The following is a 24,164-nucleotide window of genomic DNA, read 5'->3' as shown; positions in this document are numbered from 1 at the left end:
GCAATTGTGTGCAATGTCTCTGATGGCAATCTTCACGAGATTTGTTAACTGTAAACCAGTGGTATGCAGATATAGGGGTGGTTTGCTGATTGTGAACCTGTAAGGGGCTGTGGTCAACTCAGAAGAAGATCCAAGTTAGATCTGCAGAAACCATTCAAGGGATCCCCTAACCCATTTTTCAGATGAGGAAAATGAGGTCCAGACTGGGGAGAAATGATTTTCATGGGATTATTAAAAGCTTCTGGATCAAGTGTCCATGAACTTTGGGAGCATTTTGACAGTTGTATTTAAATTTAGTTGGTACCCTTTTGTAATCCTGTGTATTTTATTTTCCAGGTTAAAAATCATTTTTCTGAGGTCACCATAGGATTCCTCAGATTGCCAAAGTGGTCCATGACCCAAAGAAAGTCAGGAACTTTTCTTATCTAAGCAATCTTGGTTGTACTGAGAGTCCTCTGGCTCTAGGAAGAACGCGATTACCATAGTATGTGAAGTTCAGCAGTTAGAAGCATTTAGATTGGACTTCTTGTTGGGGTAAAGGAACTCATGGGATGATGGAACTTAAATTGGATCTGTGGGCAAAGGAGCATTTGTAGAGGTAACTTGGTCCTCGTTCAACCTAGCCTGAAGCTCTGGGGGAAAGGGCACTTGGAGATTCATACTTGGGGGGGGGGAAGGTGTACATTCATACCCTCTGATTTCATTGGTGCATAGAATTGTCAGTGAGAAAACTCCCTTAACTAATTAAGTGTGCACCTTTGCTACACTTTATAAGCTTATTGGGCCACTGAGAGGTTAGTAACTTGTTTAAGGTCACACAGTCAATATATCAGGGTGTGTCTCTGACATCTCTAGGTTCAAGAAGAAAGAGCATGGATAGCAATAAGATCAAGCCCTGGGACAACCTCATATATTGAGCCTTAGAAACTACTCTCAAAACACCAGCAGTCCTTGTTGAGCAAGGTGGAGAGTCCTGGAATGAGCCACATAACCAAAAGAACCCTAGTGAAGTCATTCCTATATGTAGTAACCCTTCAGAACAAGAGCCAGTGAATATATTATATTTAGCTTTTAAAGTACTCCCAGCTATGTGACTCTGGGCAAGTCACTTAACTCTCATTGGCCAGCCCTTACCATTCTTCTGCCTTGGAACCAATATACAATATTTATTCTAAGGTGGAAGGTAAGGGTTTTAAAAAAATATGGAGACCACAATATCCCACTGTGTGTTTATTGTTTGTTATTTTTTAAATGTGATTTGCTAGGGCAAATTCATCCTTAAAACTTCTCTAACAAAGTGGCTCCCATCACCCATGCCTATGGGCAACCCATCAACCATGCAAAAGTTCTTGAAGTGGGTCACTTCAATAAGTGATCCACTGATTATCAATATCAAACAGGGAAATGTGCTCACCAAAGGCATTTGCCAGCCCTGTGTCAGAGATCTAGCACAAAAGCCAATAGGCAGAAGGATTCTCTATAGATTGTGGCCATCTCCAGATGGTCCTGTTTGCAGAAGACATTGTAGTGTGCCTTCATCAAACCCCAGAGCATCTGAGATTCTGTTAAATGAGATCTACAATGCCTCAAAAGAGTTTGGCATAATCACCCACACAGGAAAAACCCAGAGCTTCTATTGTTCAGATTGACATGTAGTCAGATGAAGGCATAAAAGAGCCTGACAGTCTCACGCTTAAATTGATCTCAAAAGAAGCTAATTATTGCATCTCTGAGCCAGGTCCATCCTTTCGTATTCTCTGCCCTTTGGGAGATTCTCACCATCCTCTTCTGACTCCTGCCTACCAGGAGCCTCTCTCCTATCAATGTCTTGTGGCTAGTGGTTTTCACATTCCTAAAGCTGAGCATCAGGAAGCTTCAGGGAGATGGAGGGCTTGATCAGGAGAAAATGCAAAAAAAAAAATCCCCAAGACTTAAATGTGACCTCTGTCTGTAAACAGAAGAAAAGATTCTCTGGAGGAACTTGAGGAAAACAATAGGTGGAAAGTAATATGTCACTGATATTTAATTACATAATTGAGAGCCTCATCTACTATTTTGTAGGGGGCAATGTGGATTATACTTAAATCTGATTATCAGACCTATCCAAATACCATGAGCTGACTTGTATAATTCTCAAAGGAACAGGGAATCCTATTAGGATAGCAGCCTCTTCCCTTTTCATCCCATCTCTCCCTTAGAAGCTCATTTTGAGGTTTGTCAAGCTGACATGCCCCCCCATGTTTTATTGTTAATATGTTTTTATTACTGAGGTTTATCATTGCTTTAGTGAAAGTTGGGAGTGTTTTCATTTTCATCAGAATTATTAGCAGTAATTCTCCACGGAAGGCAGCTAATATGATGATCATACTGCCTTTGGAGTTTTCTCCTGACAAGTTTTTCTTTTTTTATATAACATTATTTTATTTGGTCATTTCTGAGCATTATTCATTGGAGACAAAGATCATCCCCCTCCCCACACACCTATCCCATGGCCGACAGGCGATTCCACTGGATATCACAAGTATTCTTGATTCGAACCCATTTCCGTGTTGTTGGTATTTGCATTAGAGTGTTCATTTGGAGTCTCTCCTCAGTCATATCCCCTCCACCCCTGTAGTCAGGCAGTTGCTTTTCCTCAGTGTTTTACAAGTTTTTCTAACATAAAGATAAGAAGAGATGTTTCAAGGAAGACCCATTTCTGCCAAATGGGCAAAAGACCATGGGCATTCCATGAAAAAAGGAACTTTTCCTAAAAGAAATAAAACCTGTGAGAATAGAAAAGAAACTTGTGGCTGTGCCTTTCCATAATCTTAGACAAAGAAATCTCAAAAGGTTTTATAGCTGCCTCTTTCATCCAGGGAAAATGGAAAAGGAATAATGTGGTGGTGAGTTTCCAGGAAAGGAAACACAGTCACTGCACACTGGTGATGGATGGGTTTAGAGTATGTTAGCCCAGGCCATTGAGTCATTCAGTATTTTTGACACTGTATTGACCTCTGGGGTAACTGAACCGATTGATCTGGGCTGTCTGAGGAAATGGTGGCTTTCCCCTTCAGAGTTGCTTGGCAAAGTCTGAAGAGCTACTGGCTGGAGATACTGTAGAGGTCATGCTAATTCAAGGAAGGGTTAAACTAGATTGTCTCTGATGAGACAATTGAATAGAAATTCATAGAAAATCCATAGAAATGGATTCTATCATTCCATAAAACCTACAGATTACTTGTAAATAGTAGGAAAAAATGAAAAAAAAAAGTGGTAAATGTAACATTTTGAAATTTTGCTGATACCACAACAGAGCTATTTTTGTTTTTTAACTTGGAAAATTATTGAGGGTGGTTGGATCTCTCCTATTTAAAGTCCTTTGCTATATTATATATTAGTCAGCCAGTCAATAAGCATTTATTAAGCTCCTACGATGGGCTGGACACATAGAATAGCAATGTAAAAAATTAGAAAAAAAGCATTCAATTTTCTTTTGCCTAGTTACTGTGGCCTAGATTCCTAATCAAGTCAACGAATCATCAGTTTCTCTGGCTTGTCCAGAATATATTACTATTTACTTCTATAGATAGAGGGCCATTTTTATATCTGCCTCTTTACTCAGGTATTCAGGGAAGGGAGAGCCAAGAACTTGGAGTCAGGAGAGGCTTGGGTTTGAATCCTTCCTCCAATGGGAAATCACTTGACATTTCATTCTTGAGCCTCAGTTTTCTCATTTATAAAATGGGCATGGCAATACCTACTTTACAGGATTCTTTTAAAGATGAAATAAGATAATAATAGCTAGGATTTATGTAGCCCTATACAAAGTAATTTACAAATATTATAATGCATGTAAGACACTAAGATATTGTCTACTATTATTATTTTTGGTGTCAAGATCAGGAAGGGATCTAAATATTCATTTGTTAGCCCTAGGCACCCATATGGTACCATGATTCCAATAATCTATAATCACCTCTTTCCAACTTCTTCGTAGAGCTCTTTATAGCTGAGCTCTGGATGTGTGCATGAACTCATGGCTAGGACTGTTTAAACTACTAACTTTATAGTCATAATTCTTAAATGAGGGGAGTCAGAAACTCTTTGTAAGTGTCTCCTAAAGCAGGGGAAAATTAGAAAGTATGATGACATCAGGTGAAGAAGAATGAATGGACAAAGAGCAAGTGTGCTGATAGAGTTTGCATGCTACTCAATATAATGCCATAAATGTTTAATTATGTATAGATTACATATACACATATACATATATAATACAGCTAACTCAATCCTTGCCCGAGTAGAGCATTCATTTTCCATGGCATATACATGGGAAGTGTAATGGAGCCAACCAAAGTGTTCTAGGGAAATTTGAGGAGGGAGAGAATACTACTGGATGAAGGTTTCAGGGAAGGCTACATTTAGGAAGTGGCTCTTGACCTGAATGTGGAAGGAAGAGAAGGATTGCAATAGGTAGCAACAAGGAAAGAGCACATTCTGGGCATGAGGGACAGGCTACACCATTGATGATAACTAAAAGAGCTGTAAAATTAATGGATGGCATGCTGGCTCTAAAGTAAGTGAACCAACGTTTAAATTCTGCCTCTGATGTTTACTACTTGTGTGACACTTCTCCTTCCACTCTTCCTGGGTTTCAGTCTCATCTCAGAGTGGCCTCTGAGACATCTTCCAGCTCTAGCTCTCTGATCCTATGAATGTTGAATTTGTGGGAAAGCTAGTAGACCCAATTTCCCTGGAATATTAATAGGATAATCCCTGGGGGAATGACTAAACAAGTTGTGGTATATGGTTGTAATGGAATACTATTATGCCATAAGAAATGACAAATAGGATGAATTCAGGAAAACCTGGAAAGACTTATATGAACTGATGCCAGGTAAAGTGAGTAGAAACAAGAAAACAATGTATACAGTAACAGAAATACTATGTGATGATCAACTGTAAAGGAATAAACCATTATCAGCAAAGCAAGTTTCCAAAACAACCACAAGGGACTCATGATAAAAAATATTATCCACAGTCAAAGAAGGAACCATTGGAGTCTAATTGCAAATTAAAGCAAGCTATCTTCCTTTTTATTTCCTTGGTGGGTTTTTTTATTATATGTGTAATATGTGTCTTCTTCCATCAAGATGAGCAATATGGAAATATGTATTGCACAAAAGCACTGGTATTGTCTATATCAGGCTATTTACTGCCATGAGGAGAGGGGGCAAGGGAGATAAAGATAAAATCTGAATCCTAAATGTCAGAAAAAAATTGCCAAATTTTGTATCTATATGTAACTGAAAAAAAAACAACTAAAAAACAATAATTTGAATGTGGAATAGTGATGCAAAGATGTCCACAGCCTTTGATTTTTAACTAAGTCTCAAAATGGGGGGGGGGGGAGGGACAATGGTCAGTCAGTACATTATCTGTGAATAGGATAAGTTTGTATACAAGAGGAGAATATTATGTGAAAACATAAATAAGTGCAGCATAAAGATCATTTCCCTCCATACTATTATATGCAAGGAGGCAAATAGCACCCTTGGAACCATTCTTTGTGAGTTAAACAAAACACTACTCATTTAAAAAATTGGTCCTCTGACTGTATAGCCCAAGATTCTTGCCTGGATGGAGCTAAGTCAGGGTTGGCTTACAGCATCCCTTGTTGTAATGATATTTTTCATTAGCTTGTCAAATTCACTCCCATATAGAAATGTATTTTTGATAAGGGCAAACCCACTATTTTATCCCCAAGAAGGCTTTAATGGGGCAGTTAGACCTGTGGTACAGAATTCTGAAATTACTCCAGCACAGACCTATTACATTAGCTCGGCCAGAATGCAAACCTGCTCAGCCAGCAAACTGCAATCATTCCTGGCAGGAAAGTCTTATTCATGTTAGAAGGATGAGTCTTTTTCTCATTTTATTTTTCCCTTCCGTTTAATGTTATGCACCCGAGTCTTGTAAAATCTCTGTCCCCTTATTCTAAAGCCATAAAATGATCCTGATTCCTTTTACCTTTTTTTATTTGTTTCTATTGTGGTTTCCTTTCCTCCCCTTAATTCTCTGTAATTCCTGAACTTATATTTTGGGGCAGATGCCCAGGGGAGATCTGTAGCTCCTGGGACAATCCCATAATGATACAATGGAAGGTGTCACTGAGACAGAGACAAGTTCCTTTTTAAACAATAAGGGTAGGAAGTCTCCACCACCCTCCATTACAGCTCAAAGGTAAGATCTGGGTGTTTGGAAGAGTATGAAAGTTCATTGTGAGTCAGCTGTGTGATGTAGACAGCTGAGAAGGCTAATGTGATTTTGGAATGTGGTTAAGAGAAGCATGGAATCTAAGACTGAGGCAAAAGGGAGAGGTGATTGTCTCTCTAGATTTTGCTCTAGTCAGACCACATCGAATGTGAAAAGTGCAATTTTTAGTAGCCCATTGTAGGAAAGAGATTGATAAGCCAGAGAACATTTTGGGGCAGGTAACCAGGATGATTTGGGGGCTTTTAGTTCATGTCTCATGAAAATCAATGGAAGGAGCTGAAAATGTTTAGCCTGAAGAAGAGAATGTTTGAGCATGGAAGTTGGGATAGGGCATGATAGCTCTCTATGTTCAAAGATTTGAAAGATGGGCAGAGGGATGGAAAAGGAATCACACGTATTCTACTTGGTTCTGGAAGACAGAACTGGGAGCAATGGGGAAAAGGTGCAAAGAAGTCCAAGAAAATATCAGGAAACCTCAGAAAAAATTTCTAACACTCAAATGTCAGGAGTTATCCCAAAGTCAAATAGGTCCTCTCAGGAAACTTCTTAATCACTAGCACTATCCAAGAATGTCCAGGCTGCCATGGCAGGAGGAGAGTTCCTTCTCATTAAAGGGTGTCAAACAGAGCCTTGTTGGCTCCTTGTCAGTGTCTAGGAGGATGTAGAAGGGATGCTGTGATCACTGAGCTGGGTCAACAGAATGTACCCATATGAAGAAATTGTGAAGCCACAGAGTTGTAGTAGGTATTGGTGGAGAAAGTGGCCATCTAATCCAACTTGCCCATGATGGAGAATTTCCTCTACAATATGCCTGAAATCACCACAATAAAAAGAATGCTGAATCTGGTATCAAAGAAACTGGACCAGAATCCTGTCTCTGATACTAGTTGTGTGACTTTGGGGAAGTCACCTTTTCTCCATGGGATTCAGTTTCTCCATCTGTAAAATGGGGGAATTAGCCTCAATGATATGTGATGTTCCTTCTATTGATACCTCTATGCTATGTGGTCATGTATTATGAAATACTCTTTATTTCTTTTCCTCTCCCTTCTCTGAGGGCAGGAACCATTTTCTCCACATGCATCCTTAGTTCCTTCCACATTGCTTAATAAATGATTATTGATTGATTGATTCCTTTGCCTGGGTCTTGAATGGCACATTTCCCAGTTCTCTTTCCATCCTGATAAACTTCTACTGATACAATCCATTGTTAGTCTGACTAAGGCAGAATAGAGTGACTACTGCCTCTGGTGCCCTAGGCAGAATAATTCTCTTCAAACCATCAAAGGTCATATTTCTTTGATAAGTGCTTGAGGGTGAGGAATATTTTTAGGCTCCTTTTGTATGCCCCAGAGTGTCTTTCATTCCATAACATCCATTTCTGATCATGGGCATAGAGTCTCCCCTGGACCCTAAAAGGCTTGGCTGATCACAAGTTGCCAGCATGGAAAGACTTGGGGATGACTAACCTGTAAGTTAGTCACTGGAGAAGCACTCTGGCTAAGCTTGTTGAGACATTTCCCAAAGTTGGCTCTAATGTGATGAATTCAAGGACACAAGAACTCAGGAAGATGATCTGTTGAGTCATAGAGGGAACATGCAGCAATTGGAGTACCCAGAACAACCTAATTTGGGACCTTTGGGTATTGAAATAAATGTATTACTACTACTAATAAGAGTGACATTGTACTTTAAGGCTTGCAACGCCCGATTATATTTTATTATCTCATTTGTCTTTCACAACAACCCTAAACTATTCTTACTTCCTGAGGAAACTGAGGCAGACAATAGTTGAGTGACTTGCCTAGATTTACCCAGATAAGAAGTTGCAGAGAGAAGATTTGAACTCAGGTGCTCAATTCCCTGTATTTCTTTGCTATTTTTTAAAGAACTAGATTCAGAGTTAGGAAAACTGGATTCAAATTGTACTCCTATCACTATCACTTCCCCCTTACTCCTTCTTTGAGTCTGAGTACCATATCGTTAAGATCTCTTCCTCTTCTTTTCTTGGCCTTTATTAAGGACTTGAGGATGAAGTATGCATTGAAAAAACTCTTATTGATTGATTGGTTTCCCAAGAAATTCATGCCTCTTACCTCATGTCTCTGTGCAAATGTCTGCCCTTTATGACAGAGGGAATGGACCTGTATGGAAAGTCTCTTGGATTCTCAGACTGGCATGTTTGTGGCACTCCAATACTCTTTCCCCACTGTACTTTGCTGCCTCTGGAATGGGGGCTGAAGCTCGGGTGGACTCTGCTCAGCAGGTGAATCTCATCCTCCAATTAGAGATAGTCTTAGTTGTTTACCTCTGGCCCCAGAATAGAAATCCACAGAACATTTTCTTCCTTTCAAGTTCAAATGGTTGATGGCTGTCCTCCTTCGAAGCAGAGCCCCCTGTAGGTTTGATAAGAGCAGTTGAAGTCCATGTACTGACCTTAATTCAAATCTGAATGATCATCATTTCATTTTGTTTTCATTTCTAGTACATAGTGTCCCCTCCTTCTCCCCCATCCTACCTGCCCCCATACATACATATACTCTAAGCCTCAAGTAAATTAAAAAATGAAATATTTGGGGAAAAACCAGCTCAAAGCTATTGTAAAAGAAAATTAGAGTTCCAAATGTAACACTTAGGCACTGCCTTCATCTTGCAGAGACCACTGATAAGGCAATAAAAAGCAAAGACACTTTGATTAGAATTAATGGGATTCTAAACTAGTAAAGTTATCCCTATGCTAAGTTTCCAAAAGCAAATTTGTAAAATCCATATCCTTCTTTCTCACCAGGGAGAATCTTTAGAATTTCATGCAATAGTAAATCTTGATTGCAAAAGTAAACAGAATCATAAAATTGAAGATATGGTATGAATCTCAGTGACTATCTCATCCAAAAAACCCCAAATCCTCACTATAACATATGCAACAAGCAGTTGAAAGTTGATTGAAGATAAAAGATGTGTTCGCTTTGATCGAATATAGGCACGCTTAGGAAAGACTAGGTCTTCTTATTGTGGAAATTGGGAGATTGAGAGAGAGACATATAGGTTGGGAACACGGTAAAGACTTTGCTAGAGAAACTATTGCCATGGGATGGGGAAAGTCCAGAAAGAACTGACTTCGAGTGGTACCACGACAAGGACAGAAGAGTGTCATCTAGTGCTGTCTTCCCATTTTAGTGAATTATTCTTGCTAAGGAGATGTTAAGAGAAGTGTAAGTGCTATGAGCAGTCTCTAAATTTCAGGACGTACACTGGCTTCTGCATCCATTGTCTTTCTAGCTTTTTTCTTGGTGATGATCTACTTCTACCCATATTTATTGCACCATTTCTTCCTCCTGGATCCCAGTTTCTTTCTTTGTCTTAGCTTTTCTATTCTACTGGGAAATTTGCCATATTGCCAGACTTTTGTTATTAATACATTTTGTGATAGATGGGGAAGAAGTGTCAACTAGGATGTTAGTTTTATGACTGTTTACAAACTTGTGGGCTTTTGAATTTTTAAATTATTGAGAGGAAAAACTGAAGAGAAATAAGTAATAAGTTTAATATGTGTGTATACATGTAAAAGAAGTCATTAAAATCATAGAGCCATGAGATACCTAGATTCCAAGAAGCAAACTTAGGCATCTAAGTAGATCCTGTGGTTGATGAACAACTACTCCTTAAAGGAAACCAAATTGTTATTTTAAAAATGCTTATTAAAGCATTTCAGGCAATTGCTATAACGTAGACTAGAGCTAACTTTAAAAAAAAAACTTTTTAAAGAGTAAGTGAGAAAATTCCCACAATGCCAGGTAGGTGGACAATAACTGCTCATTACCCTTTTCCCCCTCCTCTAGAATTCATAGCAGTTATTTCATTTCATAGACCAATTAGTACAATTCCTCTTGGGGTGAGGATAAGTTCTGTGGAAACTTAATTTCCAGAGATTTTTCCTGATTTTAAATACAAAACAGTTTAGAATAAGCACAAGTTACTTCTCTCAGATCCATATTTTTAATATCTTTGTTGTTGTGAGGTGGTACCTCTGGAGTTGTTTTAATTTCCATTTCTCTGATTGTTAATAATTTTCAATCTTTTAAAAGTAGATATCAATATTTTGTATTTTTTCTTTGGAGCATTATTTGTACTTTTGATGGTCTGTTGGAGAATGACTATTCATCTTATATGTATCTGGGCCAATTTCCTATAGATTTTGACTTTTGGACTCATGTTAGGGACATTTTATGGAATGATAGCTTCCCCAATCCACATCTTTTCTTATGATTCTACCTTCATTGATTTTGTTTATGCAAATGATTTTTTGTTATTAACAAATATTGTCTATTTAGGATTTTATTTTTCCCATCTGTTGTCTGCTTATGAATTCTTAGTTTATCCATAATTGTGAAAGATAACCTTCCATTTACCTCCGATTTTTTAAAAGCCTTAGCTTCCATCTAAGGATTGATACTAATTATCAGTTCCAAGGCAGAAGAATAGTAAGGGCAATTGGGGTAAGTGACTTGCTCAGGGTCACACAACTAGGAAATGTCTGAGGCCATATTTTCTTCTCTAAACCTGATTCTCAATCCATTGAGCCACCCAGCTGCTCCCATTTACCTGATTTTTAGAAAATGACTTTTGTATTCAGATAATTTATCCATTTTGAATTAATTGTGATATGTGGTATAAAAATTGAATCTTAAGAAAAAATGGATTGCCTTTTATCTACAGAGAGCCTTTTTTCTGGGAAGAGCTTAAACATCACATCGGTTTCTTTGAAGCAAAGAAATCCAATCAAATTCAATCTAACATACTTATTAATTACCCATTATATTCCAGGAGAATCAGTATATTGTAGTGGATATGTGAATGAGTAAATTGAAGAAAACCTGCAAACAGAGACAATGAATGGATATTTGCAGAGCTGTCAATCAAGGAGCATTCTGGAGAATGTGACTGGGAGGAGACTGTTAAAAGAAACACCCAAACTGCTGGAAATCTCTCTTTCTCCTGACACATGAAGGAGAGGAAGGACTGAGAAGATCCTTTCCTTACTTATTTTCTCTCTATTGTATCAAGAAGTGACTCAAAGATCCTCAAACCTGTTAGTCACATCCCTCATCCAAGACTCTATAATATTACTTCTAAATTTAGGATTATTTAAGATCAGGGAAACCCTAAACCCTCTCTCCAATCCAATTTCCTTTTCCTTCCTCTTCATTTAATAAACTCCTTGTTCCAACCATTTAAAGAGCGTGTTATCTATTAGATATATCAGGCAATTTACTCAGAACTGAATCCCAGTTTGTCACCAACTGGAGAGATTAACTGAAGTGGGAGGGAGAAGGGAGAAGGGAGACAAAGGGAGGAGGGAGGCAGATCTGATTCCTCATTACCATAATCCATAGAGGAACAACCACTTAATACAATTTGGCACCCCAAAAAGGTCTTACCCTATCCCAAATTAAGAAACCTAAATAAGAAGGATGTTCATACAGGTAGCTTGTAGCATGATGGTGCTGGCTTTCAAAGCCTGTTACTGGGTTTATAACATACTGTATAGTGCAGTGACCAACTTTGTGATTGAAACTATTAGATTTATATCCAATACAACTTCTTTTTGTTATGACTATGCCTTTTAATAATGACACTGTAATATGGCAAATCATCACTCAGATATATGTGTTCACAATGGCTGCCATACAGAACTTCACCTATCTGAGAAACATTTGCAAATTCTTGACACCAAAGAAAGCATCCCAGATTATGGTGGCTGATACAAACTTAGAATAGTTAGTAAAAACTATGTGTTGTATTTTCATTTAAAATCCAAGAATTTTGATTTTTTGTTTGAGAAAAGATCTTCAAGAAAGAAGTTCGCTAACTCCTAAATCCAGAGAATGAATTTTGCAGAAAGATGCCGGAAAACCTACACTATATCAAGAAGATTAAGAATGAACTTTGGATATGGTTGATTGAACTGAACATTGATTGAACATTTATTGTAAATGTATACATTTATGCCAAAAAGGGACTGCCCCTAATTTGGCTTTCTGTCAATGCGCCTAGCAAGACATTGGTTTTGCTTTCTTTCTTTTCTATTCCTCCTTCACTATTCTAATTTCTCTTAGAAAATTGAATATTGTATGCATGTGTAGTTAGAAGTGCATTTAGGATTAAAAGATGATTATGTTAAATGATCAATGGGGAGACTAGTCTCCCAATGATCATCAGGGGGGATTGTGAACTTAAAATTTCTCAGACCCTACTTCATAAGGTTTGGTTAAGACCATTCCCCATTTAAACAATGAAGGGACTTAGATCAGGAATGTGAGAACTCTACTCCACCCCTACTTAAGCATACTTTAGGGGAAAATAAAGTTGTAAACTCCTTGCTGAACAATGAAAAATACTTAAACCCATACTTATAGTAAGGCAAAAGTTCTTAAGCTGTGCCTGTTTTTAGATCTAATACAAAAGGGTGCTAAGTACCTATAAAGGTCAGGCAACTTGTGAATTTACAAGGAGCAAAGAGGTGAGAAACTTACTTAGAGGTTTTCTGGTGTGAACTTAATAAAAAATTTAAAACCTTCTTAGGTGTGAACTAAGAATGGTCTGTCCTTTGAAAAACGTCTACTGTGATTGGTAGATGTGAGAACTTAGGGGAGGTGACATAGGAGAAAATTCCCTTTAAAAGGAGGCCTCAGGAGAGAGAGGGACAGACATTCAGCTGGTGGAGTCAGCTGAGATGGAGCTGGCCTGGTGTCTCTCTGAACACTAGAATCTTGCTTGGGGCAAATCTTGTGGTGAGTGTATAAAAAACTGACTGATCTCTCTCTCTCTTAAGGCTGGCCTAAGCTGATCTAGTCTTTTTCCTATTATTTCTCTCTCTCTCTCTCTTTCATTTATTCCATAATTTTGTATTAATTAAAATCTCTATAAACCCCAGCTGACTTGGGTATATTTTAATAATTGGGAATTTTCCCCTGGCGACCACCTTATATTTGATTTAAAAACAAGACACTGTCTTGAAACCATATTTTCTGTGGTCACAATTTTAAGGACCACTCTTATATCTACTATAGTTTATGTCTTCCATTATTTTAATTGTTACAGTGTGAGGAGTTTTGGAAGAAGCAAAGGTTCTTTCCTTGTCAAGTCAGTTAAACACTTGGACATATGAGAATACCCTACTAGGTATTGTCTTGAGAAACCAGCAAGCCCTAGAAATGCCCTAAGTTCTTTCTTGGTCCTAGGGATGCCTAGCTTCTGTATGTCTGCTATCCTTTTACTTGAGATTTTCCTGGTGCCCCCTCCAGGACAAACTCGAGATAGTCAACTTGCGGGAGAACCCACTGAATTTTCTTTTTAGAAACTTTATGTCCTCTCTTATAAATTATAAGATAGGGGGTTTATTCAAGTTCCAGTTCAGACTCTCTGGTTCTGTAACTCTGGGCAAGTTATTGAATTTCTTCTTTAGGCAATTTTCCTTTCTTTTTGTTTAAATTTGTTTTCAATTTCATGTAGAAATATATGTTTACCATTGTTTTCTGACATTTTATGATCCAGCTTCTGCCCCTCCCTCCTTCCCTTCCCCCAGGTGGTAAATAGTCTGATATAGATTGTGCTGGTGCTTTCACGCAATACTTCCACATTGCTCATACTGTGACAAAAGATATGTATCACATATACAAAGAAAAAACTCACGAAGGAAATAAAGTAGAACATGGTGTGCCTTGATCTATAGTCAAATTCCAATAGTTCCTTCTTTGGCTATGGATAGCACTTTTCTTCATGAGTTTCTTGTGGATATCTTGAAAACTTGCTTTGCTGATAATGGTTTAGTCCTTCACTGCTGATCATTGAAATAATATTTCAGTTAATATGTCCATTGTGCTCCTGGTTCTGCTAACTTCATTTTGCATCATTTCATATAAATCTTCCAAGTTTTTTTCTGAATTCATCCTGTCTGTCACTTCTTGTGATGGAATAGTACTTTATTATCACTATCTCCCACAATTTGTTCAGCCATTCCCCAACTGATGGATACTCTTTCAGTTTCCAATTCTTTGCCACAACAAAAAGGGTTGCTATAAATATTATTGTATTTATTTATTTATTCATTTATTTATTTGTTTGTTTGTTTGTTTGTTTACTTATTTATTTGTTTGTTTATTTATTTATGTTATTTCCCCTTATTTTTTAAATCTCTTTGGGATATAGACCCCAAAGTAATATTTCTGGATCAAAGGATATGCACAGTTTTATGACTCTTTGGGCTTGGTTCCATATTGCTCTACAGAATGGATGTATCAATTCACAGTTTCCCCAATAGTGCATTAGTGTCCCAATTTTCCCACATCCCCTAATGTTTATCATTTTCATTTTTGGTCATATCAACCTATCTGATAGATGTGAGGTGGCATTTCTAAGTTATTTTCATTTGTATTTCTTTAATCAATGATGATTTGGAGCATTTTAAAAAATTTGACTATAGATGGTTTTAATTTCTACCTCTGAGAACTGTCTGTCCATATTCTTTAACCATTTATCAATCACAGAATGCCTTGTATTCTTATAAATTTTACTCAGTTCTCTACATATTTGAGAGATTAGACCTTTGCTATAAAATTTTCCCTCCTGATTTGTTATTTCTCTTCTAATCTTGGTTGCATTGGTTTTGTTTGTACAGAAACTTTTAAATTTAATATAACTATTGAAATTATCCATTTCATTTTTCATTAAGTCCTCAATGTATTGTTTGGTCATAAATTCTTCCCTTATACATAAGTCTTACAGTTAAGCTTTTCTATGTTCCCCTAATTTCCACCCCTTTATTTCTAGGTTAAAGATCCATTTTTACTTTATCCTGGTATATGGAGCGAGATGTTGGTCTTTGCCCTTTATGGTTTCTCCCCTTTATTTCTAGATTAAAGATACACTTTGACTTTATCCTGGTGTATGAATTGAGATGTTGGTCATTGCCTAGTTTCTGCCATACTATTTTCCACTTTTCCCAGAAGTTTTTGTCAAATTGAGTCCTTCTGCCAAAGGCTTGGATTTGGGGGTTTATAGAACACTAAGTTACTATGATCATTAACTATTGTGTTTTGACCACCGAATATTCCATTGACCCACTACTCTATTTCTTAGCCAGTACCAGATTGTTTTTATGATTACAATTTTATAGTGTAGTTTGAGATCTGCTATGGCTAGGCCTCCTTACTTCATATTTTTTCTATTACCCTTGATATTCTTGGCTTTTTGTTCTTTCAAAAGAATTTTGGTATTTTTTTCTAGCTCTATGAAATAATTTTTGGGTAGTTTGGTATGGCATTGAATAGGTAAATTACTTTAGATAGGATTGCCATTTTTATTATATTGACTTAGTCCAACCATGAGTAATTAATGTTTTTCCAATTATTTAGATCAATTTTAGATTTATTTGTGTGAAAGGTGTTTTATAATTGCATTCAGAACTGGAGGAATTCCATGTGAACTGGAAAGACCTTCAGGAATTTATGCAGAATGAAAGGAGAAGAGCCAGGAGAACATTGTACACAGAGACAGATACACTGTGGTACAATTGAATGTAATGGACTTCTCCATTAGTGGGAATGCAGTGATCCTGAACAACTTGGAGGGATTTATGAGAAAGAACACTCTACATTCAGAGGAAAAACAGTGGGAGCAGAAACACAGAAGAAAAACAACTGCTTGATTACACGGGTCGAGGGGGATGTGATTGGGGATGTAGACTCTAAATGAACATGCTAGTGCAAACATCAACATGAAAATAAGATTTGATCAAGGACACATGTAACACCCAGTGGAATTGTGTCAGCTATGGGAAGGGGTGGGGGGGAGGGAAGGGAAAGAATATGATTCTTGTAACCAAGGAATAATGTTCTAAATTGACTAATTAAATAAAATTTTCAAAAAAAATGCATTCATATAGTTGCTGGGTTTGTTTTGGTAGGTATATCCCCAGGTTTTTATATTGTCTATAGTTATTTAGAATGAAATTTCCTTTTCTATCTCTTGCTCTTGGGCTGTATTCCATGCACAAATACAACATGCAATGAAAGGCAGTATTCTTTAGATGAAATATATGTCACAGGCTTGTCTGATCTTCAAAAATTTATAATCTGGTATAGGGTGTGTGTGTGTGTGTGTGTGTGTGTGTGTGTGTGTAGGGAATCCTATCTCTCTGAACCTCAGTTTACCTCATCTGTGAAATTAGGGTAATAATAGCATCTATCTTCTTCACAGGGAAAATGAAATGAGATCATTTGTGTAAAGGGCTTTGCAAGTCTTCAAGTGGTCAAGTGGATGCTCTTATTATTAAAGTAAAAAAGACAACATCAAGTTCAATCCAACAATTATTTATTAGGCAGCTCACATGGGCAAGCCATTGTGCTAGATGGTGGGGCTATAGAGAGGGAAAAAACAAACACAGTTTGGAGCCACCCATCATCTTTAAGGTAATGAGATCCAGGCACGCTTTGGTGAAAACGAATGGAACCTTGAGCCATCAGAACAGCCAAAGCATTCATTCAAACTTTGCCTTTTCAGAAGGCAATACTGCCCGCGTGTACCCAGCATTCTGGGAATTGTAGTTTTGTGCTCCGGAGCTCAGCCTGCTTTCCCAAGTCCTGTCTCTTCTAGGTTTGCCTGAGCTCCAACAGGTGTGCAAGGGGGGCGCGGGCCAGCTTTGGCTCGGGCATTTGTTGTTGAAAAAAGGAGCTTCCCGTCTGGGCATGTTGTTCAAGCCCATTCTCCCACCTGGTTCCCCTTCAGTGAGGATGCCCGACTGTCATTCAGGAACAGCGTAGGTTCCTTTTGCCCAGTGACACTTGGAATCCTCTGGGTTTTCCAGGCTCTCCAAACTACCCATTGGACCAAGTGTGGCGGGCTGCCGGGCTAGGTCCCTGGGGCTCCGAGATAGCAGAGTTCCCTAGCTCTTCCCCAGAGAGCACCAAGAGCCCCTGAGTTCCAAGCTTTCCAAGTTCTGTGGGGGTGGCCCCTCGGGCACCATCGCGGTCACAGGGATGATTGCCTACGGAATACAACAGAGCAGGCGGAGGCGGGGGTCCGACCCTGGGTAGGAGCGGGGAAGGCTGGCAGCCAGCGTCTGCTTCTTTCTGCTCTACTTCATCCTTCTAGGAGCAATCTGGAGGAAAGAGCGAGTCCCAGAGGGAGAGGACGACCCAGGGGAGTTCGGGGCCAGGAGAACTGGGGAACTTTGAGGAGCTTTGGGGAACAGGAGGGTCAGGAAGAGCCTGTGAAAGGGGCCAGTGGAACTCTGGACAGCTCATGCTGTCAGACCATAGAGAACGCGGTGAGCAAAATTGGTCCTCCTCCACCAAGAGAGAGTGGGATCTGGCCATGGCTAGGACCTCGGCAGGGCTGGGGTTGGGGTCTCTGGAGAAGCACAGCTCCGACCCTCAACTCGCCCGGCGACAGGCAGAGGTACAGGACCGGAAGGGTGCCCTGGGTGGGAGGAAGGGGTGTGGGGGGGCCCGCTGTGTCTATTCCCTCTGGTGCTGCAGGGAAGTTTTGGCCTCCCCAAGGATGGTTCAAAGGAGATGTGTGAAGGGTTAGGGGGAGAGAACTGCTAGCTGGAACCCAGAGGTACATCCTCACCCATCCCAGGGGAAAGCCCCTGCCAGGCGCCGGCACACAGCACCTTGGAGTCAAGATCTCTCATTTCCACACACTCTGTACGAGAAGGAGGGGGAAAGGGAAGGAGGTACCAGTAATGTTCTGACAGCCTAGCTTCTACCAGCCAAGGTAAGGGGCGGAGGCGGTATATGTTGATGGGGGAGTCACCCGAATTTGATTGCCCGAGGCCCCTCCTGCAGCTGGTGGGGAGTGATGGGGGAGCGCTATAAAAGTCCTGAAGTGGCACAGTTCTGACCCAGACCTGAGACCTGTTTCTCCGGCTGGCTCTCACCCTCGAGAGAAGAGCACCCAGACATCACCACCTCACTTAACCAGGACCACCGTCCGACGTAAGTCTACCCTCCTCATCCGAGCTTACTTGTAAGCAGGCTCTCTCTCTCTCTCTCTCTCTCTCTCTCTCTCTCTCTCTCTCTCTCTCTCTCTCTCTCTGTCTGTTTCTCTCAGTTTCTCAGTTTCTGTGTTTCTATTTCTCTGTCTGTCTCTCTCGTGTGTGTCTTTCTGTTTCTTTTTCTTTTCTCCAGGGAATGGGACAGCTTAAAGAATGGATGGTAGATGAACTTTGGAGTGATGACTCCTCCCGCGTTGCTTCCTTCTCTTTAGGCTTTCAAGTCTTCCTTATTTTAGTAATCTCTTTGCTTTGCATCCCCTTCTCCTCCCCAACCTTCCTTACTTGTCATGAATATCTTATTCCTTGATCTCAAGTCATCTCAGACACCTCTGTTGGGGCTGGGAATCTTCCCTGCCCTGTAGGGCCACTTGTATGAGTAGAGAAAACTCAGGGTGAAATTTCAGGGGTGGCATGTGTGTCCCCCACTTCCATCCCCTAATATTTCCATTTTACGGTCATGCTTGAGCTACTCAGCTCACTTTGGTAGTTTGGTTTCTGCCTCTTGGCAGGGAGGGAGAAATTTGAACCACTTGTGAAGAGCAGTCTGTCCAGAGTCTCTAAAAAACAAACAAAAATTCAACAGACACTTACTAGGCACCCACTGTGTGCAAAACATGCTAAGTGATTGTCTGGGCTGAAAGGTGTCATGAGGTAGGTGTTTCTCTGTTGGGGCTTCCCCATGATTGCCTCTTCCCCTTTCTAGCTGGGGAGAAATTATAGTTTAGTGGGTGGGAAGAAGACTAGAGAGGAACCCTTTGACTTACCACAGTCCTTGTCAGCAGGGAGAGTCCAAATTGAGAATGTGAGGGTCCTCCAGGCTCTATCACTGCTTTGGTCACCCAATGGCTCCTCTCGTGGCCAGCTGTCCCTCTCGGATTCAGTGCTCCTTCCTTTGCTCTTAGCATAGACAAGGAGAAGGGCATAGAGCAATGCATACAAGTTTTGAGTAGAGTCAGGTTGCTGTGTTCACTTGGAACAAGAGCTAGGGCGAGTCAACTGGAAATAGCCTGACCCAAAGCAGAAAAGGTTTCTAATTTAATAGAAATAGTGTTTGATCTGAAGTCCAGATTCAAATATGTTGGCTCTATTATTTACTCACACTATAACATAGAGTAAATGCCCCTCTAATACATCCTGACTGAGTGACCCTGGGTAAGTCACATAGCTTCCTGGTATCACCAGGTAACTTACTAAGGCTAAATTTGCTGGGCAGGTGATGCCTGGCCTTATTGGTAAAGGGAAGTCCCCCCAGAGACCTTCCTACTTTGTTCATTTGGACTCCTCAGGACTTGGTAGATCTTCTGTCCTTGGGCTTTTCTTGGCAAAAACACTGGAGTGGTTTACCATTTCCTTCTCTATTTGATTAAGGCAAATATAGATTAAATGACTTTCCAAGGATCACACAACAGGCTGGATTTGAACAGATCTTTCTCATGCCAGGTTAATGCTCTAACCATTGAGCAACCTAGCTACCTTCCTACCTACTGTGGATCAAACTATGGCTTCCAGTGTGCTCACCAACACTCCAGTGTATGCACATACCACACCCATCCACCGAGTTGGGAAACTCATTTAACCCCCTTTAAGGTCTTTGTTTCCTTGCCTATAAAATGAAATGGGTTGGTCTAGACCAGCATCGCCTTTCTAGCTCCAAATCCTCAAGTTAATTAGTAAATAAGTAGAAGCCCCAGACTCCTTAAATACCTTTTCCCTCCCAACAGGACTTTCTAGCCCTTCAAAGTTTTGCCAAAGTTCCCATTTCCCCAGGGCAGAAAGAGTGGGCTCTAGCAGATGTTCTTTGTGTAAATTTAGGACTGTGGGCTCTCCACTGCAGGATGAGTGAGGGGCAGGGTGCTAAGAGAGTTGAGGGAGAGGGAGACCAACAGGGAGGGCTACTAGGGAAGGATGGAATCTCTGTTCTGTTTAACCATCCCAGGCCTCCAGTCCATCCAGTGTCCTTCTCCTGTGCTGTGTAGATGGAGAGAAGTAGGCGGCTGTGGCTGTATGTGCTCACCTGTGCCCTGATTCTGCTCGTTGGCCTGGAGACGCTGGCGGAGTCGTACCCGTCCAAGCCTGACAGTCCCCGGCAGGATGCGGCAGCAGAGGACTTGGCCAGATACTACTCAGCTCTTCGGCACTATATTAATCTCATCACCCGACAGAGGTAAGCAGTCAGGGCATCGGCTGCTGCCACACAGACACCCACAGAGAGGGCAGGGAACCCCAGCAAAGAGGAAGCCCTTCTCTGACTCTCGCATTCTCCCTGTCAGCAAAGTGGACTTCTAGTCACTTTCACTGTGGAGGGCACTTTGTTCCATGATCAGACTTCTTGTGCCCAAGAAAACTGGCCAGGGGAGAGAGGAAGGTCAAACTGGAGAAAGGAAAGGGGACCAAAGGGCCCGCGGGGGAAATGGGGAAAATGAAAACTGGGTGGCCAAAAGGCAAAGCAGATCTTCCAATTTGTTCCAGATTCCAAGTGAAGGACTGGTATAGAAAAAATCTTGTGAACTGATTTTTCTTCTAATATATCCCACTACTCTTTCCCTGGCATATTATGGGGGTTTTCCTTCTGTTCTCGCAACTTGATTCTTCAATTTCTCTGAAGAAACTTAGCCCAGGAAAACTATAATTTGGAGCTAAAGTCCGGGTCTCTTTCTCGCTTATTGAAGAGCAGACCATGGGGGCCAAGGAGGCTCCTAAGACAGCAGCTCTCACTTTATCCATTATACTCTTGGTCCTGCGTTCTCAGGCTATCAATTAATCAATAAAAATATATCAGTTGCCTACTATGTGCCAGGTTCTGTCTAATTCCAATATTTGGTTTCAGCATCACGTCAACATCTGGAAGATAAAGTAGGGAAAGTAAATTCTACTACCCATATGAAAGAGGGGGTGTTTTAGGTGAAAAAATCGACCACAATGATTTGATTTCTTTAGCTCACCTTTAAATACAAAATCTTGCCTGGTCCATTTCACAAAGCAATGGAAGAGAATTACAGGGCTCAGAATAGAAAATAGCAGTAACCAGAAAGATGAGCCTGCCTTACCACAGGACCGAGGCTCTGATATCGGGTCATTGAGGTATTACGGCTATACTGCTTTGGTACTCAATAATGCCCTAGGTCGATGACTTGGAGTTAAGTGACTTATCCATAGTCATATAGCACTAACTTCAACACCTGATTAGACTGTACTGCCTTGGAACAGGGGGGGCTTACTTGTAGAGAATATTTCTGATATTCTTACTGACTTACTGTCTTTTTTAGTAACTGAAATAATTGGACATTGATCCAAAGCCAAGCTAGTTTAGTCAGTTTTTCTTGTTAGGTTGTTTGTCTATTCAAATCAAAATGGGATTCAGCAAGGCTTTTGAATCAATCCCAATTTATTTAGTATTAGAAAAGGAGGCTAACATAATGAAATGATGTGGTTAGGACTTGAAATGGGAAAAATTTGATAAAGGATCATAAATCGGAGCGAGAATCAATCAGTCAACATGCACTTGTCAAACAGACATTTTGTTAGGCACTGAAGCAAAAAAAAAAAAAAGATGAGTCTTTGCCCTTGGGGGGCTTATATTCTAATGGATCAGGCAGCACATACATGTAGAAGTGCCTGTAGAATATGTAGAAATTCCTAGAAGGGACTCCAGAGATAATCTATTCTGACCTTTCATTTTACGGTTGGGAAGCAGAGACAGAATAATTAAGTGATGCACACACCTAATACAAGGACACTCAGATAGTAAGTGATAGATATGGGAGTTGAACCCAGATGCTCCAGCTCCTAATGAAGCAGAAATGTTGTGTGCGATGAGAAAATTCCCAGAAAATTAATAATTTCCTATTCTGAGGGGTGGGGGGAATCAAAGTCAAAGATAAAACAGCACAGATGACTCAACAAAGATTTTATTAATGTTTATAACCTTTTCCAGGAAATTTCCTTAGTTTGCCACTGCAACTGATTGAACATATATTTCAAGAGAAATTTTTTGGGGGGAAATAGGTCTTTTGATTAGCATTAAATATAGCATTTTGCTATGCCATTATTGTATATGATTACATATCATTATCCTATTAATAATAGGAGAAAATACTGACATATTTCATATGTCTGCAGCCTAGTAGATAGACTGCTAGTCTTAGGGTCAGGAAGATTTGAGTTCAAGTACTCACTTAATCCCTATCCTTGTGATTCTGGATAAGTTATTTAATCTCTAATCACAGGCAACTCCTTAAGACTTATATAATAAGTCAAAGGGGCATCTCGGGGGTATCGTAGTGCATAGAACATTGGGCTTGGAGTCAGGAAGACCTGGATTCAAATTTCACTTCATATACTTAGTAGTTGTGTAACCCTGGGCAAGTCATTTAACCTTATTTAACTTAATCTCCTCATCTGTAAAATGAGTTGGAGAAGTAAATGGCAAACACCCCTAGTATCTTTTCTAAGATCCCAGATGGGATCAAGAAGAGTCAGACATGACCGAAACAACTGAACAACAACAGATTAAGTCAGATACTGAGTTGCAGAGACCAGAAGTTCCCCATGCTAGCAAAACCACAGAAATATTTCCTTCTGGTGGGTGGCTATTTTAAACTCACAATACCGGTGGAATGGCTTGTCACCTCTGGAAGTGGGGAAGGAAGAGGGGAGGGAGATAACATGAATCATGTAACTTTGGGAAACTTAAGCGTGAATATGTTATTGGAATAAAATAAAGATAAAACTCAAAGAAATTAAATTTCCAAGGTTTCTTCTTTTAGGTATGGAAAGCGATCCAGCCCAGAGACCCTGATCTCAGACCTTTTGTTGAGAGAAAGCACAGAAAACCTTCCCAGATCCAGGTATGAGAAGGGTTTCATTTTTTTTTTTAACCTCAATTCTCTTTGTGTGTGACATAAACTTCATGAATTAAAGTCATAGTGTTTCTCATAGACATGTTATGTTGCCTTTCCTGGTCCTCCTCCCTCTCCCTTCTCTCCAGCTGAAAACCCCTCTTCCTTTTGGTATAATTTGTGGTCATTTCATCTGAAAAGATACCTTAAGAATAGTCCAAAAGAAAAGCCACCCAAGATTCCATTGTGAGTTTAGAATAGGTGAGAACTTGGCTGTCATTAATACTGGCATCATGCTGGAAGCGGTATTATAGAGGATGGAATGAGGGCATGTTTGCACAGAGTAGGTCCAGAGAAGCCCAAGAGGCTCTTCCTAATAACAATGAAGTCTCAGCTCCTCAGAGATTTGTACTTGCATCTCTGAGAGCCAAGATCAGAGAGAAAGCGACAGTATGGGTGTTCCCTGCCCTTGGGGAAGTTTATGAAGCTCAAGGGGAAAGGGTTCAAGTTGAGTATTCTTGTATTGACTTGAAAGATGGATTCTAGGACTTGAGATAGCAGCCTTCAAACCTTCTTTCAGGCTGAAGTTTGTCTGCCTGGTCCTTTATCCTGGACTTTCTTGTGAAATGTGTTGAGACCCAGGAAACCTCACAGTTGGATTGTAGCTCCCCACAGGACCAGTTTGCCCTGCAGCCAGCAGGTTTGGGAAGTGGGAGGATTTCTACCGAGAAAAAGAAGGCAGAGGATGTAAGAAGATGCCAAAAGACTAGGGTCATATCCTGGGTGCCTGGTTGGTAGAGTGTGACTGTACAGTAGAATGTCAGCACTCTGAGGGCTGGGACTGTAGCCCCATATTCATGAAAATATGATGGAATTGCAGATTCAGCTGATGGGCCAACGTACGAATTTTCTCTAGGCAGATATCATACAGCTTCCTAGTAAGCTGTCTCTCTCTCCTTCTCTGTCTCTCTGCCTCTCTCCCTCCTTCTCTGTCTCTCCCTCCTTCTCTGTCT

At 40.2% G+C, this 24,164-nt stretch overlaps 1 protein-coding gene across 1 annotated transcript in view; it reads left to right on the top strand.

The window, feature by feature from the left end:
- Window positions 1-18,162: 18,162 nt before the first annotated feature.
- The window catches only part of NPY (neuropeptide Y), an 11,527-nt gene continuing 5,525 nt past the window's right edge, over window positions 18,163-24,164 (top strand). The window contains exons 1-3 of the mRNA XM_007505353.3: window positions 18,163-18,254; window positions 20,290-20,477; window positions 23,080-23,160. Coding sequence (XP_007505415.1) covers window positions 20,290-20,477; window positions 23,080-23,160 — 269 coding nt within the window. The 5' untranslated portion in view covers window positions 18,163-18,254. The remainder of the gene's footprint in view (window positions 18,255-20,289; window positions 20,478-23,079; window positions 23,161-24,164) is intronic.

Source organism: Monodelphis domestica, chromosome 5 (assembly GCF_027887165.1).
Source record: "Monodelphis domestica isolate mMonDom1 chromosome 5, mMonDom1.pri, whole genome shotgun sequence".
Lineage (NCBI taxonomy): Eukaryota > Metazoa > Chordata > Mammalia > Didelphimorphia > Didelphidae > Monodelphis > Monodelphis domestica.
This window is presented reverse-complemented; position numbering and strand designations above follow the sequence as displayed.